This window comes from Pithys albifrons, chromosome 9, assembly GCF_047495875.1.
Source record: "Pithys albifrons albifrons isolate INPA30051 chromosome 9, PitAlb_v1, whole genome shotgun sequence".
Taxonomy (NCBI): Eukaryota; Metazoa; Chordata; class Aves; order Passeriformes; family Thamnophilidae; genus Pithys; species Pithys albifrons.
The window spans coordinates 17,144,204-17,164,881 of record NC_092466.1 but is presented as its reverse complement, the minus strand read 5'-3'; the positions used below and the strand labels follow the sequence as shown (position 1 = coordinate 17,164,881).

Genomic DNA, 20,678 nt, shown 5'->3' with positions numbered 1-20,678 from the left:
CACAGCCAGGACAAGTAACCCCAACTGACCAAAGGGATATTCCAAATAATTTGACATCATGCTCAGTATATACAATGGGAGGAAGGAGTAAGGGGGGATGTTTGGAGTGATGGCATTTGTGTTTTCAAATAAGCACTACACATGGTGGGCTCTGCGCTCCTGGAGATGGCTGAACACCTAGCTGCCCTGGGAAGGAGTGAATTCATTCCTTGTTTTGCTTGGGTGTGCAGCTTTTGTTTTCCCTCTTAAACTTTATCTCAACCCATCAGTTTGCCAACTTTTACCCTTGCGATTCTCTGTCCCATCCTGCAGGTGCAGACAGCTGCATGGTGCTTGGCTGCTGGCTGGGGTCAAACTATGACACTTCTTCATACATCATCCCACAGGACACCATAAGAGGAAGATTTAACACTGGCTTTCTAACCTACATTTGGCAGTCTGAACTGTGATACACAATCTCAAGATCATTCCAGGTTTGGACTAGCTTTAATCACCTTTTACTTCTTCAGTAAGATCCTCTTTAATAAAGAGCAAAACAGTTTCTGAAACAGGGAAGATCTGTACCTGGAATATGCATTCATGTAAGTTGCTGCGGTTGTTCTTTTTGCTGCACCCCTTTCCAGGATTTGGTAGACTTGATTTTTGTTGTGTACAGTTACTTCTTCCAAGCCTTTAATAATTACACCCCTCTGTCAGAAAGTAATACATGTTTATTATACATCTCTCAAGAATTCTTGAAAGCCTTAAGACAATGAATTTTGTAAGCACTAACCCTGTTTCGTGGGTCATCAAACATCTGCAGTCTTTCTCCAACATCAGGAGTAGGATTCAGAAGATCAAAAAGCTCCTCATTATAGATTTCCAAAAGAGAGACTTTCACTGAAAATTCAGTACCATTCTCTGTGAGTTTTTCAAATATTTGATGCAACGTACGAGGTATTATACCCGCTAGTGGATCCTAAAAATGAAAAAAGTATTTAATTTGTAAATGTACTTGGAGTTATGGGGTGGAGTTTCAGCCTCATTAGATATCAGCAAGAATACTTTGGACAAAGATGATCTATATAAAGACTCGAAGAGTTGTATGCAACACATTAAAGATGTGAAGTTTTGCTTTTCATTTGAATGAATGAGACCATGAGACCTACAAACTATTAAGGAAAGGCAGCTTCAGGATCTAAAAGACACAAACTTTCAGTTTTCTTTAGTCCTCTGCAGTTTCCAACTTTAAACTATAGTACAGACAGGAGAAATTTCAGGAGTGAAAATATACCTCTTCCCAAGTGTATGCCTCGTTGGGTGACCTCTCCCCTTCCATTGTGAAGGTCTTACCAGTACCAGTTTGGCCATAACTGTGAGGAAAAAAAAAGAAATGTAAACAAGAAACTTAAATTCAAATAAAATTCCCTAATAATCATTACTGGTTTACTTACGCAAACACTGTACAGTTGTAGCCCATAATGACTTCATCCAAAATGGGACACACAACACTCCGGTAGACATCAATCTGCTTTGCCTGAGCTCCAAAAACCTATGGACACAAAAAACCCACACCCCATTTATGTGCACAATAATGTACAGCATCACACTGTACAGGAATTAGACCATATTAGAGAAATGTATGAGCTTTTTTGTGGAAGTTCCCAGCTTGACAAGCAGTTACCAACCATATCAAATGTGTAAGTCTTCCTTGATGTCTTATCTGTCACTCCTCCAGTGCGAACACTAACTTCCTTTCTTGCTTGATCACAGTCTACAACAGGATGGGAGCTTGCTTTAAGTTCTGAGGCATTAAAAGGCCTAAAAAGACAGGAGTTAAGAATATCAGATTGATATAATTGCTAATGAGAACATAAACTGATGAAGCAGTCGTATCACTCAGGTTTGGATCCAGAATAGCCGAACAAGGTAAAAGGAAGAGTTTTTAACTTAGTTTGTTTCATAACTGTTTAAAAAGAAAATGCCACCATTTGGCAGTCTATAAAAATCTGGATTTCCTTCTATTGCCATGGGACAAATCAAGTGTCAATAGATTTTTGTTTGTTACATATTTTTTTTAAGACACCCATAACTACCTTTAAGATCACTGAGACACACACGTGGCTAATATGCATTAGAACATGTTGTTCAAATGCAGAGGTAGAAGATTTAACATACCCAATAGTTGTATAAATAAGAGCATTTAAAAAAGGAAAACACTTGTACATCCAAGTTAGTTTGATTCACTACCGCACTAACTTAAAAGATTGCCTTTTTTATTTTTCACTTACACAAGCAATAATGCCTACATCTCGGGCCGATGACACGGGGCTCTATATTACCAGAAACACCAACAGACCTTATTAATTGTAGAACAGTAAACAGCAATACCAGAACCTTTATAATGCTCATACATTTGAGTAGAATTTAATGAGACAGACAAAATACCAGATTTGTGGGGGGAAAGTCCTGATTAATTAAAACTCAATCATAGTAAACTGGTTTAATAGAGGTGCAATAAAATTCTGGGAACTTTATGGTGCACATTTTGTTTTACCACTAAGTTAATTCAAACCTGGTGGACACCATTTTCTTTGAAGGGACATTTGCAACAGTTTCTCCTACAAAGTAGGGAGATGAGCGTGGGCTGAAAACTAATAGCTTGGTTATTAGCACTGCTGCACTGAATGTCTATGCTACCTGTACAGATGATCTGAACAGTTAACTGGAAAATGTAACTTCTACAACCTTGTTAGTCTTTAAATGTTTACCTAAACCAGAGGAGTCCTCCTCAATAACCACATCACACCTCATCAAATTTAAGAAAAAAAGGAACTTTAATTAGAAAATGAATATAAGAAGGGTAACTGTTCTTGGCCTCTCTCTCCCTCTCTCTCTGTGTATATGTATATATAAATGTAGATATAGATATAACTATAAACAGACCAGAGCAAACTTCTTCCCCACCACAAAAAAAAAACACCTGTCCCTCCCCAGGTGCTGGGGTGCTGTTTCTCGTCTACATCCCACCATTCAGTTGGAATCTGAAAGTCATCAACTATCTTTTGTCCTCTGTCCGGGCACTCCAACGGCTCTTTGTGTTGGTAGAGTAAGAAAAATTATCTGAGGGACTCCTCCCAACACCACCTTCCTGTGTTTGAATCTTTAACACCCTATTAACACCTAGTATTTCTTGCTCAACATAGCACTGAGGCTGAAGTGTCAGATTCTAAACAGATCACGGGATGCTTTGGTGACAACAGATGATCACTAAAATCTTTTCCACAGAAGCAAGTTACAGCTTCAGTTTCGTGACTTTTAAAATAATAGAAGGCTGAGCAATATTTTGCTATGTAATAATATAACAGCGAACCAGTCCAACGCAGGAAGTACGACAGCCCATAACTGCGACCGGAGCCAACAATTTAGCAAGGCTGAAGCACAGGTACAGATCCTGCAGGTTGTCACCATGACCACTGGCCAAGCTGCAGCCTGGTATGCCTTGGTGACATGTGATCACAGGTTCATCCCCTTAGGTACAAGCACATTATCATACATATTAACAATGCTAATGAATGCATTTTGAGTTTCCAAATTCACGTTTTACCGAAGCACAGTAAATGTGGTGTTTGAAAAGGTTTTTGATATACTCAGATTGCTTTTGGGGAGCAAATGAGGAAACAAATGAACACAACTACCTATATATCTGTAAGATACGGAGAACTTGATGTAGAAGAGAAAGGAAAGGTGAAAAAAAATTTACTACTTCAAATAGACTGAAGCTATTTAAAAAAACAAAAGCTCTACAAGGAGCAAGAGCAAGGGTGGGCATGAAAGTTTTTAGGGGTTAGTAACTCAATCTTGACATAAGAATTAGACTATGAGTTGCAAGGAAAAGAGAACACCACACCATGGACAGCCCTGATGCTACTGTCAGTCTGAGCATTGTACTTAATTAAAAAATACACTGATACTTACTGAGGCTATTCCAGAACAATTAAGACTGATAAGATGAAACAGAAAATGATTGCTCTTGACTGTTTCAAACTCAATTGCTTCAATGAATTTATAGTTTTGCAACAGCCTTGACTCACACATCAACACTTGCACCAATTCAATGACATTTGTTTCAAAGCTTTTTAGTTGTCTCGCAAAAGTAAAGGAAAAGTGCTTTTAATCTGTTTTCATTAAGCATCTGTAAAAGTAGAACTCAAGCTTGAAAATATGGTCGCAAAAGGCATTAAAACATATGTAAGCTAACATTTGCAGCTTTGACTCAACCCCCCCAACTTCTAATGGTATTTCAAACATTACTCTTATCACATTACCAAGCAATGATTTAACACCCAATGATTTAAGATTATTTAAGATCTAATATCAGTGAGCAACTCTTTAAAGTTACCTCAAAATTACAACGAGAAACTAATTCTATGGTACGTGAACTTCATCACTTCATATAAAAAAAAATTTATATCAGAAAGGCAGTTGGTCACTATTACTTAAGCAGTTCACCCTTATCCCATAGTTTTTCCACTGGAGAGTCAGCATCGGTGAAATTATGTGAGAGATATGAGGAAGTGGTGCAGCAACACCGCCATGGGCTGTTAGAGCTTAGTGGCTTCCCCAGGAAGGTAAAAATCCAGGCTGGGGTTCTGTGCATCTTAAATGTCAGTCATACTAACTCTGATCTACCTCCTTTTAATCTTCCTATCCAGCTTTTCACTGGGTGTGCGAGGAATGCAGATAGGAAACTGCAACTTTTCTCCCTTTTCAGCTGCAAGAGATGGCTTAGAGCAGCGTTCCCGCGGGCACCCGGGGCCGCCTCCCGCGCTGACCAGCCCCGGGACGGGCAGGTCGGTGTCCACAGCCAGAGTGCGGCCCACCCGCCCCTGTCCCGGGCAGCGGCCTCGGCATAGCGCCGCTCCCGGCCCGGGCCCTCCCCCAGCGCCGGCCCCCAACGCTCACCCAGCGGAGCGGCCGCACCCACCTGCATCGCACCACCACCTGGATGTTCTTGCCCTTCTCCTCCCTCTTGGAGCCGCCGCCCTGGGTGCCGAAGGAAGCCATGCCGGGCCGGGAGCGGGAACAGAGGCGCTGCCGGAGCTCGGACCGCCGCGCGCGCCGCCACCGCTTTGAACCGCGCAGCGCCCGGGGCGGCCAATCAACGCCGGCCCCGCGGCACCACGGGACGGCCGTTCAAATCCCGCCGTGGCGCCGCCCCCGCGGGGCGGGCACGGGACACGGGGCGGGGCGGGGCACAGAGCGCGGGGCGGGCATTGGCAAACAGGGCGGGGCAGGACGCGCGCCGTGATGCTCTGCCTGGTGCTGAACTCACATCGGCCGTTCGCAGCTTCCGCGATGGGCCAGCAGGGCCGCAGCTGCCGCTAACACCCCTGGCCTTAGGTAAGCTGAACTCCTCGCCACAGACATCAGCGTTCAACAGCCACATCATACACGTAACCCTCCCGCCCAGGTCAGGCTCTCCAGCCATCCATTCTGCTGTCCCCACTAGCTCACTTCTTCCAACATCACAACGCTTCAGAAGCACACCTAGACAGTGTCCGGTGGACGGGAAGCATTACGTGGCTTGTTTAAAAAAATCACATTTCTATTTACATGGTGGAGTACAGCGTTCACTGCTCCCGGCAGGGCACCCGCTGTCCCCTCAGTCGGTGGTGCCCCGGTTTAGGCTGCCACGTGTTTGCAGCAAACCCAGCGGCCAGGCAGACCCCATGCCCAGCTAGGCACTGCCGGCCCCGCCTGCACAGCTCCACTCTGCTCCCTGGGCACGCCCCAACTTTCCCTGGTCTCCAGTACAACTCATCAGTTTTACTCCTAACTCTCTGCATGTTTACAGGCTGGCGTTGCCTGATCGATTCGTGGGAAAATTTTGTATCAGAAGGAAAATAAGTAGGTAAAGGCTTAGAAAAAAGCACTAAGGGTGCATCACATCCATCCTTTTGCTTTGAAACTAGATCACGTGAGCCACTCGGCATGTGCAAGGTTGTATCCTCTCACTAGCAGTTTATGTCACCCTGGCTTCCCTGCGACGGCTTCCTCTGAAGCAATAGTAAAAGCTTTGCTAGGTAGAGATCTATGACAGGACAACAGGTCTTCTGGGTAGAGGGGAAGAAAGCAGATGTTATAGAAGATTCAACTGGTCTGACACACCTTTCAGCAAATCTGTACTGGCTCCTACAGACTGCCATACTGTCATCTACCTGTTACGGCCTGTAGTGCTACAGTGTTTTACTGTTGTTCTAGGGCATTCCCAGTTCCTGAAATTCAGATCACCCATCTATAATTTTGCAAGTGCCCACAGTCTTTTTCCCCCCCTAAGTTGGCTGCTTTGAAACCTCATCTTCCTCCTCCATTAATTGTTAAAATTAATAACAAAACCTGTTAAGGCTTGCAGTAATTTTTCTAACAGAGACATGAAGCAGCATCACCTTACGCTTCTCTACCATTTATCTGAAGAGTTAGAACGATGTCAGAGCCAATCAACCTCATACTAGGCACCAAGAACAAGATCAGAGAAACATTACTTCCACAGAAAAGGACATGAAGCGTTGGATTCCTATTCAACAGAAACTGATCAGAAAGCACTAACATTCAAGAATGAAACACGGAAAAAGCTATGAAAATTTAATAACAGGATTAGTAACAATTTTCATTTCTAGCCTTTCCAAGCAAGGATTTTGTTTACTCCATAAAAGATTTTACTGCTTGCATGCCACTGACAGCAATTAAACCTGAAAGTGTATCTAATATGTAAATACATTACATGAAAACTAGTTTGCAAGGACAGACATTGTTGTAGTTTGGGATTATTATGTAAATTCTCTCCCCTGTCACTAACTGCCCATGCCAGCAGTTAACAAAAAGAAGTAGTTAACTGCGGATCACTTAGGTGGGGGCAGGTTGTCTCTTTTGTTTTTGGGGACATTTTTTCCATTCTTAGCTCGGTGGAACGCAGGGGCGGTGTGTGTGCTGCCGAGGAGGGAAGCTGCTCCAAAAATATGTCTTGGTTAGAGGGGAAAAACCAAAATGTTTACCCATAAGTGGGGGAAGGTTTAAGTCACCCACAAGAGGAAGAAAAGGAATAAAGGAAGAGAGATTAAGAGAATAAAGAGAAAAAGAAGGGAGAAAGGACGTTGTTACCACTCAGGTCACACGTTGAAAGCTTCACAGAAAACAGGCCATGGCCCACCACAAGGGAGACTTCCATGCCTTTATGCGCTCTGGTCTCTGTAGCCAAACCCTCCAGGCAGGGCCTTTGATCCACTGGTCACTCTGGGGTTCCAGGCCAGGGTGAGGCGCAGTGTTCCCACTGTCCCTGCCAATCTGAGCCTGGGTTAGGGGCTCCAGGTGTAGGTGGACCTTATTGACTGACAGGTGCCCCATGCCATGTGGCAGAGAATCTCAGCAGCCATCTTGGCTGACCATGTGGACACTGTGCTGGAGGCGTGGTCCCCTCTCCCCAACACACACACACACACACACACACACACTGTGGTTCTGACACAACAATAACTGACCTGGTGTGTAACAAGAGGTTTTGTTGTTGCTGAGCAGGGATTGCACAGAGCCAAGGCCTTTCCATGCTGCCACGCTGGTGAGGAGGCTGGGGCTGTGGGGGGGTTGGGAGGAGACACAGCTGGGACAGGTGGCCCCAGCTGACTAAAGGGATATTCCACACCCTATGGCATCATGCTCAGTACATAAAGTGGGAGGAAGAAGGAGCAAGGGGGGAATGTTTGGAGTGATGGTGTTTGTCTTCCGAAGTAACTGCTACACCTGAAGGGCCCTGCTCTCCTGGAGATGGCTGAACACCTGCCTGCTGGTGTGGTGAATTAATTCCACCTGCCCATGGGAAGTGGTGAATTAATTCCTTGCTTTGCTTGTGTGAGCAGCTTTTGCCTTCCTGATTAAACTCATATCTCAACCCAGGACTTTTCCAGCTTTTACCCTTCCGGTTCTCTCCCCTATCCTGCAGGTGGGGGAGTGAGTGAGGAGCTGTGTGGTGCTTGGCTGCTGGCTGTGGTTAAACCATGGCAACAAACAGTCTTCAAGCTTAACTTTCAAACCACAATGAGTTAGTGGGTTCGTATTTCGAAGACTTGCTGCTTTTTTCCCTGTAATGAAACACTAAAAATCTCAATAATACATTTTGCTTTGGCTAAGTAAAGATTTAACCAAGCAGGAAAATAAATATAAGAGCAATATCCATGGCAAATACAGTGAGACCACCTTTATTCTTACTTGCTTTTTTGTATTCCATCTACGCTAAGAGCAAACAATATTCAAGCAGACGATTGTGTAGTAGCTACTGCTAGACTGAAAATTCAAATGCAGGTGTGCTAATAATCTAAATTTTTACCTTTTGCTCTACACGTCTTCATATGGGTCACACAAAAGAAGGCAGCACTGGAACACAAGAAATCATTTCTTCCAACTTCTGCTTTTTTGTTCTTTTCTAGTATGAATGTCAGATTTTTTCCTCAAAATATAACATGTCTCTCACTAACAGACGAGATCATTCAAACCTGTATTTAAACAAGAAGAATCTAATTGTTGCGAGTTGGATTTGGTCTATTGCTACCTTTGCCATAGCTGTGGTTAAGTGGAAAACGTGTATTTCTGGTAATCAAGTTAGCTTCAAAAAAGCACACAGTTTAATAGCTGCAGGTCTGTTTTACAAGGTCAATTTATAGCACAGGTTGTACATATTCTTAGACTAGGTAGAGCCTAAAGATACTAAGACACTATAAAGAAACTGAGTAATAGCATTTCACAAGCAATAAATATGAGCAAAGGAAACAAAAATACTTTGACTTGTCCCAACAGTGGTTGGGAAAATGACCTTTAAAAAGGCACGTACATCATCTGTGATAAATCTGTGGGTTTTGGTTTTTAAGGAAGAGTAACAAAAACATTACAGAAAAGTAAATTAAGTAATAATACACACAAGAACCAATGTAGCAACTTCAGTAAAGGTTACAAATCTCCACATATGGATCAAAAAGGACAGATTTTAACTAAGGCTCACCAACAAAAAGCCCTTGAATTATGGTGATATTAACAGACAAAACAAGTTTTGTTTTCCTAAGATTTGTATCACATCACCTGGGTAATTATAGATACAGAGGCCTGACAAATAGTTAAACTGTTGACACAAAACATGATTAACTAAGAACGTATAATAATGGAGTGATATAATTAACAGAAATTATAAGGGTGGGTGAGACTTCTTCAAGGCTTAGTAACACCTGTTTTGATTACCAACACACTACACAGTGTATCAACTGCATTAAACACGTGGAGGGTTTAATAATGTTTAATGCTATCAGTGACATAGTAAAAATTTGCTGATAAATTGCATATTCACATTAAAGGGGAATTGACCTGCACTTCAGATAAAAATAAAGCAATTTCTAGTCTTTGAACAGCCTGTTCAGTTGGCCAGTTATACTCTAAACCCTCAATTGACCACATAAAGAAAATTAAACAATAAGGACTTACACACACACCATACTGGTATATTTTCAGCTGAGGACAGTGTTTTCCTTAAGTAGAAGTAACAGGATAATTATGTCACTGTTAAAAACAAAAGATACAAAGCAATAAAATAGCTACCTTATGGTTAAAATTAAGGACTCAATGCATACATAACATGATTAAAACCAGAACAGGTTTCAACTAACCAGGGAAAATAAACAGAATAAAAGATCTTCTTTTTTTTCAGGCATGTGGGCCAGATCACTGTCCGACACAGACACAGATGGAAGCCCTTTTACATCTTTCTATAGTTGCCATAATCAAAGTTTACCAGCATACGTAGGGGGAGGTCTGTACTTGTGTAATTAGCTCAGGGTAAAGCTTGTCATTTGCCATACACTTACTTATTTTCACTTAAGGTGTGCAGCTGGATGACACCCTTTATGCAACAACAAAAGAAACAATTAATAGGAAAATTGGAAACATACAGACTTGACAGAACTGTTGACAGAAATGTTTCCTAGGCCTCAATATGTTTGGACTTTAATATCTTAAAATTTCTATAATTTAGTATTTTTATACTGAGACCAGTCAATAGACTTTTTTCTAAATATATGCCTTGTTATGAAATTGCTATTTATTTTGGAGTGGAAATAACAATCATAAGCTATGGGTTTTTTTCAGCCTGAGGCCAGTTTGCTACAAAGCCCTATTATATACAATTACAATTTGAATTTAGTCCAGAATTTTATCTAGGTGGCAAAAACCATGGTTCCATTAGAAGCCTATCAAGACTGTACTTAAAGAGTTTTACACTTCCTCTTAGCTTTCAAGACAAGTATAAAATAATGGGTTTATTCTAAATTATTTGTAACCTGCCTACTTTGAAGATTACTTTCCCTGCACTTTACATTTATGTCATATATCCTGAGGCGGGATCTCCACACTGCTACTTTGTAAGGCTTCTTCATGGCAATATTTGAATAATTTGCATACTTACTCTAAATTATACTTAGGCTCATTTGGTCTTTTAGACAACTTGTTTTTTCCACCAGGGCAGAGATGAAGAAGGGAGAACCAAAAGCACCAACAGTCTGAGCAATTAGAGTTTTATGGGCAAGAAATCTTAAATGCTGGACTAGACTGAGAAAAGAATTTTACTGGAAGTCTTTACTTTTGCTGATGATGTCCTATTAAAAATATATTTAAAACATGGAAAGTATATCCAAAATAGTGGATAATAGTAATTTTGGCTAGTGTAAACTGAAATAGAAAGAGGTCAGATTATGAAAACCCAATCTACTCTGAATAAACATCAGTGTGTCCTGGTTTTAGCTGGAATAGAGTTAACTTTTTCTCAGCAGCTGGTGCAGTGCTGTGTTTTGGATTCAGTATGAGAATAATGTGGATAACACACTCATGTCTTCATTGTTGCTAAGTCATGTTTATCCTAAGACTTTCTTGTGTCTCATGCTCTGCCAGTGAGGAGGTGCACGAAAAGCTGTGAGGGAGCATATCCAGGACAGGTGATCTGAACTGGCTAAAGAGATATTACACAACACAGAACATCATGCCTAGTATATAAATTGAAGGAGTTAACCAGAAGGCACTGACGAGAGGTTGGGGACAGGGTTGGGCACTGGTCCGCAGGTAGTAAGCAATTGTATTGTGCATCACTAGTCTTTTTATTATCATTATAATTAAGTTTCAAATATTAAACTGTTTTTATCTCAACCTACAAGTCTTACTTTTGATTCTCCTCCCCTTTCCACTGGGTTTGGAGGTGGGGAGGGAGGAGAGCAAGCAGCTGTGTGGTGCTTGGCTGCCAGCTGGGTTAAACCATGACACACCAGTGCCATTGAATAGCCAGTAAATAAGCTTACACTGGATAAAACAGGTGCCCTGTGCCGTAGGTGTGACCTCTGTTGCAGATCTCTGCTGCAATAGTTATGTCAGAAGTGTGAGGAGGTGCAGTATTTCATCATCGCAACTACAGAAACGCTTGTTTTAGATCCAGCTATCCAGAGCACCAGGATTTTGCAGGTGCAGTCTTTGTTGCTTTCCCAGGATTGTCCCTGTGTACATACCAGGCAAGACTTAGAGGAGAAGGTAGGATTTATCAGAGCAGCTAAATATACACCAGGCCAGCATTAGCTAAATATATGCAGTTGGCTATGTTAGGTTAGCAAACTCTCTGTCAGGACTGGAAAAAAAGAATAAATTGCCTGAAACTGTCTACTTCTATAGTTTTCACCCCTACATGGAAACTGATACAACAAGGCTATAGCATGTGCTAACAACAAAGGCAGAAGCATTTCTACCATAATCCCCCAGTTGCTTCAGAAAGGGAGGAGACAGATCCTGAAGAGGCACTCACCTGGCAATGTGCCTTCTGCTGCACACCACGGGATGAGCCTTTCTGATGCGCTGGCAATGGCAATAGGGCAGAAGCCAGATTTAAGAGCTCACCCCTTATCCTGTCCTCTTTCCATCTGGCTTGGTCTTCACTTTTTTATATACTAGGAACTGGAAAAAAACCCCGACTGCCTCAAACTAGAATCCTACAAGGACATTTTCACAGTATTTAACATACTGTGTTAAAATTAGGCACCCACACAGTTCTAAATCCAACCACTTGATTTAGGTGAAAACTACCAAATGCCTTGCTCCAACCAGGATGAGTTGAGAGACAGTTCTCTGTCTAAACTGAGGCCATAAATGTGGGTGTACTTGATGTAGACAAGTATTTTCACTGGGTAGCTCAGGTATGGGTAAGAGCAACTCTATAGAAGCACAGACCTCTCTGGAAACCAGCAGAGGAGTGTCTGCCCAAATTCCCTGACAGATTTTGTTGACCATAAGTAGTGTGCTGCCACTTCTGAACAGCAAATTTAACCAAAGCTGACTAGTTAAAGCAACTTCTGCTGCATCTTCAATTCCATCTTTGGGTGCAGAAATACCCTTAGGTAACTCGTCTGGCCCTATCTTTCTACCTTTTTATGACAGGAAGGTTCTATCAATTTCCAGCTGAGATACCACCTTTAATAAAAGGGAAGCAGTGGGGAAGCTAAAGTCAGGCATTAAGAGTAGTGCATGTTTCTGTCTTTTTTTTTTGGTCCCCCTCAGCTTTAAAAAGTAAGACATAGTAAAACAAATACACCTGAAGAAAGCATATTACCAGAACTTCAAACAGGGGGGTTTGGGCGGGGGGGCAGGGTTTTTTTTGCTTGGATTTTGTGGGGGTCTTTTGGTTGGTTTGTATTTGGTTTTTGGTTGGGTGGGGTTTTTTTTCCTATAAAGGGATGAAAGCAACCAGCCCCATGCATGACTTTCCCACACGCAAACCTACCTCGCCGTCCTCTGCTCTAAAACACCCTCCCCATAAAATCAAATATATGGCGTTATAACAAAGTCCAACCTTACCCAGCATTTACACTCCGAGCCCAGGCTGCGAGGCGAGCGCTGTGCTCGGCGGGACCGCAGGAGAGAGAGCGGCGGCCCGCGGGGTCCGGGGGCTTCCGAGGGCTCGGAGATGCTGCAGGGTGAGCTGCGCCCGAGGGAGGGAGCATTCCGACACCCGAAATCTCTGCCGCTCAGGACGGCACTGCACCCGCTGTGCTCAAATTACGAGGCGCCTAATTACCTTTTGTCTTGGCTCTTGCCGGCAGGGCCGCGCAGCGCGGACCCGGTGAGCAGGCGGGCGGGCACAGCCCGGACCTCCCCGCTGCCCTTCTCGCCGCTCGGGGCACAGCCCGGGCCGCCCCGCTGCCCTTCCCGCCGCAGCCCGGTCCACCCCCGCCGGGCGCGGCCCCCCCGCCGCGGAGAGTATCGCCCCGGCTCCCCGCCCAGCCACCCACCCCCTCCGCCGCCTCCGCCTCCTCCCAGAGGCCCCCGGCCCCCTCCCAAGCCGCAGCCCTGGCCCTCCCGGCGGCAGAGGCAGCTCCCGGCACTTCCAGGTACGGGTCCCGCCAGGCCCGGGCGCGGAGGGCGGACGGGACCCCGCGGGCGCCGGGAGGGATTGGCCGTGCGGCGGGGGAGGCGGGCGGAGAAGATGGCGCCGGGGAGCGGCGCGTGCTGAGCCGGCGGGGCCGGGCTGTGCCGGGCGGTGGGGCCGGGCCGGTGCTGGCGGCGGGGCCGCCGGGGTTATGCGGCAGCTGCTGCTCCCTGTGCTCCGCCGGGCTCTGCCGGGCCGGGTGCGCCCCTGCGTCTCCCCAGCCCCGCGCTTCTTCCCTCCGTGCCGGCGGCGCAGCTCTTTCGGGTACGGTGCGAGTGCGGCGGGGCCGGGGCAGGGCCGCGGGGCCGCAGAGCACCCGCCGGGCTGTGTCAGAGGTGGCGGCCGGGCGGGGTCACCTGGTGCGGCCCCGGGCGGGGAGCCGGAGAGCCGGGGAGGCGAGCTGGGGCCGGACAAGCCGGCTGTGCTGCGGGGGCCGCGGCCCTGCCGGGGTCCTGCCCTGCCGCCCGGGAGAGCCCGGGCTCGCTGCTCCGCTGGTTGTGCGGCTGCACCGCCCTCGACAAAGCGCGCTTGGTCATCATCAGCCGCGCGGCTTTCGTTGCCCGGGGGCTTGTTTTGTTGGTTCTTCCCCCTCTCAAAAAACCGCCATGAATTTCCGTGTTACTTGCCACGATTTCATAAGCCTTGATTATGACAAAAAAAAGTTTACATTCTTTAAGAAGAAACTGCTTTCAGCTACCCAGAGTTGATGGGAGCGGCCTCCCCGGTTTCTGCCGCGCTATCTGTCAGGGTTATTATGGGGGGCTCTGTGTGTGTTTGTATGTGTGTGTGTGTGTTCTCTGCTCCGGGGTACAGCAGGAACCCCGATGGAGCAGGAGCGGGCGGGAGTCTGGGCATGTCTCGCCTTTAGGGGCAAATTAAACTGCGTAACCTCTCGGCAAAGTTTTTCCAGGAAGGGAGCTGAATAAGGGACAAAGGCTAAGTTGTTTTCTTTCTTTCATTAATACTTTACCTTAGTAGCCAATTCTATTTTTAACAGTGCACCAGTAAGAGACGTCAAAAGTACCATCTTGCCGGGGAAAAAAGTGAGTTATGATGACTCATAGTGTCGGTGCTGGTGTGTCAAAATTGGGATGCACCGTTATTGTTCATTATTGCTAGTTATGCTTCAGAATTGTAAAGGTAATCCACAGTGCATCTTCGGGGCCAATGCTTTTCTCAGATGGTAGTTTCTTCTGCTAGATTACTTCTTAAGCATGTGAATATATGCAGTCTTTGGACTTAACTTTATACACGTGAGTAGGCCTGTTATGTTTTCATACTGCCTACAAGCATGATTTAATCATCTGTTTAATTTTAATTGTGAATTAGGTTTTACGTAAATGATAATGAAATGAGAGCAAGCATAGTGCTTTTATGTGATGATTTTTTTAAGATGTGAAAAATAAGAATCTTTTTTCTTTCAATGACATGTTCCCTGTTTCCATTTCTGTATTTTGTTCATGCTTTCACCTTTTTTCTGCTTTAACGTCTCATAAAAATTTTAACCTTCATCTGCATGTCAAGTAGCAAGATAATTGCATAGAATTTCTTATCTCCTTTTTGTCTTATGTACAACATTGAAATTATCTATTCCAATTGGGAAGTTCCTAGAAGGATTCATATATCCATGTTCGCATGGTTTTTTGCTCTCTTTCTCCTTTCTGTCTTCAGTTGGTGTGTGTCTTAATCCCTTGGATGAAATGGTACTTTTGGGAATTGATCAAAGTGTCAAGCATGTAACTTATTTTGCACATGAATACAGAAGGATTCCCCTATCCTGTCAGGTCCAGAAGAAAGACGAAAGGGACAAGTTGTTCAATACCTCTGATGTTCCACTGAACTGGAAGGTATTAGGACCCCAGCTGGGTGTCATTGCAGGTTATTTTAGAAGTCATTTACTAAAATACTGTCAGACCTTTTGAGAGATTGCATATTGAGTTGATATTTTATATATTGTATTAAATGCTTTGATAATGATTTTGGTATATTGATCCTTTAACAAGATAGAAATCAAAAAGTTTGTAATAAAAATCTAGAGAAATTGGTTTAATCGGTTTTGTGTCTGGTTATGTAGTTACATGTGCAGGGTCTGTCAATGAGCATCTTTGTTTTCAGTTTTTCTGGTGTCCATAAGTTGATAAAATATGCTTATGAGGTAGCACTGTATGGATGTGTATTGAGGTGATTTTTGATGGAGCTTGTTTGAAAGTTGCTTTCTTTTAAGATCTGATCTTTTGCAACTTGTTTTTAGAATGAGTAGAACTACAGCTTGTCTGAACCATTGAGACAGAAGAAAAATGCTGTAGAGTCGAGAGTTTACTTACACGGTTTACAGTAGAACTAGAATTGAATTGTCCAAAATTGTAAAAACTAAACCACAAAATAGGTGAACAGCCCGGACTTCCTTTGTTAAAACACACCGCTGACTCCTGTAAACTGCCCGTTGTTACGGGTTTGTTGGTTATGTCAGAGCTCTAGGGTTAGATAAGGAGTTGCTTTTAATGATTCAGAATTCTGAAGTTCTCTGTTTTTGTTGCTAGATCATATTTTTTTGCCAGTTCTGTCATCTTTCTGTGTATTTCTTGTTATGCAGTATAACTAAAGTTTTAGTCTCATCTTGGTATTCAGACCTCACAAGTTTTTCTTTCTGAGGGTTTAAGACAGATGGTAGCATAAAGCATGAAGTGAGTTGGCTTTACAAAGAGTTTTGCACAATCTGATGTGCTACTTGCAGACAAAATCTATGAAATACACATGAAAATACTGTGTGAGTGACACACAGGGATCTCTCCTGCAGCGTTCCCATCGTGTGTGCTGGATCACAGACCAGACACCACCACGGGCCTGGGATGCAGACCGAGCCCTGCCACTGTAGGGGATGGAGGGAAAATGTCAGGCGGGGAGAGACTGAGAGCTCACTGCTTTGTAAGTGTTCAAGGCATAAAACAATTAACTGAATTAATGAGTACATTTCTGAAACAAATCTGTAATACACATTTTCAAGCAGCTGGTCATGTAGCAGGGAACTTGTCTGATCAGTCTTGTTTGTGACACTCAGTTTGAGACTGATGAAAATAATGATACGAGCCAAAATGAAAGTTCCAAATATCCTATATTATGATGATGTCTAAGAATTAAAACCAGATAGTTTTACTTACATTTAAAAAACCCTCCAGTCTTTCAAATAATCAAAGGCTTCTAAACCCTTTCAGAATTCCCCTAATTTTTAGCAATCTTGTAAAAAGTTGAAGGAAAGAATTGCTAGGAAAAGATTAATTTTAATGATTTTATTTCCAGTGAATGGGCTTGAAGCTTTTTTCCCTTAGAGGCTGTGTTTGGATGAGTTGTTTGGGGCAATTTTTCAGGAGATAGGAAAAGTAAGCTCAAGTGATTTAGAGATTTTTAAAAACTTATCTTTTATTGCTATGTGTAAAATCAGATTGTATAAAATCCTGCCTTTTTTGTTTGGCTCTTTCACCCAGTGCTTTGGAAACTGGAGCGGCCAAGTTAAGGAACATGGATTTAGGGCAATAAATTACCTTTGTAGTGCCCTTATTGTATATTGCATCTCATGTGACTAACACAAAATTGTTGAAAGCACACATCGTTCTTCTTCTTGGGCCAGTTGCCTCATCTTACATGTGAAGGCACCAGGGCCCTTGTTTTTGCCAGGCTCACACGTGGTATTGCCTCGTTAATGCTACTGGTAATTCCTGTCTGCACACCAGTGTTTCTGCTGTCACGTTGGAGATGAAGCCTGTGGCAGACCAAGTTTTACTGCTGTGATCTAGAAGTTGTAGAAGCTGAATTCTTTTGGGAACAAGAGCAAGCCAAGTGTCTGCCCTGTCCACCATCATTAGGAGGGAATTTTCTGAGTCAATTATAGACTTGGCAAAAAGCTGCAGACTGAGGTTCTGAAAATGCTTTCATTGTAGTGAGACTTCAGAATTTCTTCAAAATAAACGACATAACAAAACCTTATAAATATTCATCATCTTCCAACTTGCCTGATTTGGCATGATTAGTTGCTCTTAATGACTTGGTAGCACTGGTTAAATCATTGTGGGTCTTTGTAATTGGAGCTTTTGTGTATGAAGTGGTGTGCTGAACTCTTGATGAGTTTAAAAGTGATAAAACATGTTAACATTTTAAGCAGTTTATCTACTTATGCAGTCTGTCTGTGCATGCAATCAGAATTATTTAGATCAGTATCAGGAATGTGTTGGGATCTCATGCATTCTTCAGCTTCATGACAAGTAAATTCATAGAATATTGATGCTTCATGGGCATTGAATAGTGTGAAGTATTTTAATCTCTAAATGTGTGAAAGAAGGATCGCTGGGTTTGTCTGCTGAAGAACCTGTAACTTGAAAGAGTTATGGAGGGTCTCCTGTAGAATCCCTTTTGGTAATATTCTCCTGAATTGATTAAATTTGTTGATTTGGAGTTTGTTTTTCTGTTGGTAGTTTAGTGTTTGGGTTTTTTTCCCTAGGTTTTGTTTTGTTTTATTTAGGAGGGATGTTTTTGATGTTTTTTTTTTTTTTTGAGATTACCCTTTCTCTGGTTCATTTTTTATTACATTGTTGGTAACAGAACTTATAACATATGTGTGATTTTAGGAAAAAACCTTTACTGCCTACCATTTAGACTAAAAAAATACTTTTTTAATTATACAAGTGAATGGAGAAGTTACGAGAGGAGGTAGATTGCTGATGGTCTTACTGGCAACATTACTGTCACAAGGATATCACAATGCCATCAAATCCTGCTGCTGTCATGAGCACAAGTAGATGCACGAGACAGAGAGCAGGAGGGGTGAAGGCCTGTGCAAGAGTGCAGATTTGCTTGGTTGTCGCAGAGCCCTGAACACCTGCAGAAGTTGTTCCTGGACTCCTCCAGAGTGCTCAGTGCAGTGCTGAGGTGGGGAAACTCTTGGCTGGTGGTTCTGCAGCGCTGGGCCCCTGCCAAAGCACACAGCAGTGCTTTCACTCCACGCTTTGGCAGCTGGAGAAATCTTGTAACCAACATGGATTAGTAAATAACACAGAGAACATGTTACCAGTGGTAGCTCCCTTGCAGGACAGAATAGAGAGGTTCTCACTCAACCAAGGTTTCACTTCACTCTGGTAAATGGTAAGCAATTGAGTTATGTAAAAACTTCAAGTAAACCCAAATTTTAAGGCAACTGATATAAATGGAAAGCAAACATCAAAATCTGGTGAGTTGGTAACTGTTTGCTGCCATCCATCTGGTTCAGACCCAGGTACCAGCATTTGACTTCAGTATGTTCCAACTGTCACGTAAAAAAATTCTTGAAAAGCACTTTGGAAATTGTGCTTTGGGGGTCATATTTTTATTAGCTAGACAAATTCTTGCGTTGAAGCAACCCTGAGGAGTTTCTGTTAATTGGTTTTCAAATATGGTCCTTTAATTGTTCAAACATTGAACTTAGATTTGACTACACTGGCTAAATGTTAATTAAAGTAAGTTTACCAAAATAACTTGATAGTGAGGCAGAATCATGTATCACTTAATCCCACTCTGTAATGCTCTGTTTGCAGGTGAAACCTGGCATCCCTAGAGAGCCTTGCTGGTTCCGAGGGACTGCCTGCCTGGAAATGATGACAAAAATGAAACCTCAAAGAACAGAATATAATTTCACTTCCTAGTGCTATAATTGAAAATTCAGCATTGGTTTTAACTGATACTTTTCTTATACAAGTGAAGTGGTTTTGATGAGGAGAAAGAATATTTCCTATTAATTGACTAGGGGCACTGCTCTCAGTTCAGACATCCCTGTTCCTTTTTTCTTGCATTTGTCATTGTGTCAAATGTAATTTTTGAGCCAGTGGAAGAATTTCCAGGGCCACAGTAATGTTTTGTGTAAGTTCCTGCTATCTTTGCTTTATTGGGTCTTTTTCTGTCGCTTTTGTTTTGTGAAAGTAGTATGACAATATTTCATCTAACGTTTTTGTTAGGACATTATCTCTGCAATAGACGTGGCATCTCCTCTGTGGATGATTTGCTTTGCTACTGACCAGCAGCATCGGGTGCTCCCTGTAGTGACAGCAGAGCAAGTAATACAACACTTGTACTCTAGGACAGTGTCTGAACATGACCTTAGAACTTAGGCTACTCAAAAAATAACAACAAATACAGAATTCTTTCTGGTTTTATCACTTTTTTGCATGTTGTTAAAAGCAACTCTATTGTCAAAAACTGGTTAGTGGAGTTTCAGTATTCTGGTGTGAAGGAGTGGAATGTGGTGTTCTTATAAAAGCAATTTCACTTAGAAAACTTAAAAGCTGCACAGGAAAACAGTCATATGAGGGAATGTTTAGTATTAGGTATTACAGTTTACTCCCTAAGAAAAATTAATGGTACAAAATTCATGGTACAACTCTCTCTTAAGTGAACTTTTTTCACTTCTATATTGTAATGACAAAGCACCAGGAAGAATTAAGCAGGAAGGTGTTGGTCTTGTTGTTTTGACATGTTGCCTTCAGGAGTATTGCACAGTTGATCTGCTCTTGCTTTTATACACGTCGTCTGGTACAATTAATTCAGTTTGCAGCAAAATAATTGCAGGTTAATCATGCAAACTGATTTGAACTTAGAGAATGTTGTCTTCACAATGCACATCGAAATAACAATGAAGACGGAGATGGAAGTTTGTCTTTGGTTTGGAGGCTTAATTACTGATTTTGTCCTTTTGAAAATTGTAGTTTTTTCCTGTACTGAAATTTGACTACCAAGCTGGAGGTAGCCTATGAAGGAGGCAGGAGTAGGGAGTGATAATCAAATGAAGTGAAGGTGTCAGCTTCACACGACATCAATTGAAGTCTCAGAAGGTTTCATAGAAGCTGCGTAATTTGATGAATCACATTGGAAAGATGAGTCATCTGAACAAACAGTAAAGTTCTGTGACTTAATGATACGGTGTAGAAATAACAAGGAGATATCAGGTGACATGGACTTGTATAACATTAAAAAAAACCCCACAACTCAAACAGCTTGTAGTGTATATGCATCTTAAGATAAGTAACTAGTATCTTAATGAGACAGAATATTCTATTGGGAAACCAAATTATGGCTCTTCCTAAGTAGATGTGAAATCAGATTTAGAGACCTCCTTGTTCTCTAGATACTTTTATTTGTGAGTCCAACTTGTGTGCAAATCACTTGTATGTAAGTGAAAAACAATTAG

General features: G+C 42.8%; 2 protein-coding genes across 14 annotated transcripts in view; one reads left to right on the top strand and one right to left on the bottom strand.

Moving 5' to 3' along the window:
* KIF11 (kinesin family member 11) overlaps nucleotides 1-13,314 on the bottom strand; it is a 33,343-nt gene extending 20,029 nt beyond the window's left edge. For 3 of the 11 annotated variants that reach the window (XM_071564313.1, XM_071564311.1, XM_071564312.1), the window contains exons 1-6: nucleotides 4,967-5,181; nucleotides 1,668-1,800; nucleotides 1,434-1,531; nucleotides 1,274-1,352; nucleotides 773-958; nucleotides 565-689 (exon numbers count right to left, since the gene is read on the bottom strand). In XM_071564313.1, coding sequence (XP_071420414.1) covers nucleotides 565-689; nucleotides 773-958; nucleotides 1,274-1,352; nucleotides 1,434-1,531; nucleotides 1,668-1,800; nucleotides 4,967-5,046 — 701 coding nt within the window. In that variant the 5' untranslated portion in view covers nucleotides 5,047-5,181. The other 8 variants (XM_071564305.1, XM_071564308.1, XM_071564306.1 and 5 more) reach the window with 8 other exon arrangements.
* A 22-nt stretch (nucleotides 13,315-13,336) lies between these two features.
* The window catches only part of IDE (insulin degrading enzyme), a 52,949-nt gene continuing 45,607 nt past the window's right edge, over nucleotides 13,337-20,678 (top strand). The window contains exon 1 of one of the 3 annotated variants that reach the window (XM_071564318.1): nucleotides 13,337-13,433. Coding sequence is in view for 1 of the 3 variants with exons in the window: in XM_071564315.1 (XP_071420416.1) it covers nucleotides 13,623-13,735 (113 nt within the window). In the remaining 2 variants the exon portion in view is untranslated. The other 2 variants (XM_071564315.1, XM_071564317.1) reach the window with 2 other exon arrangements.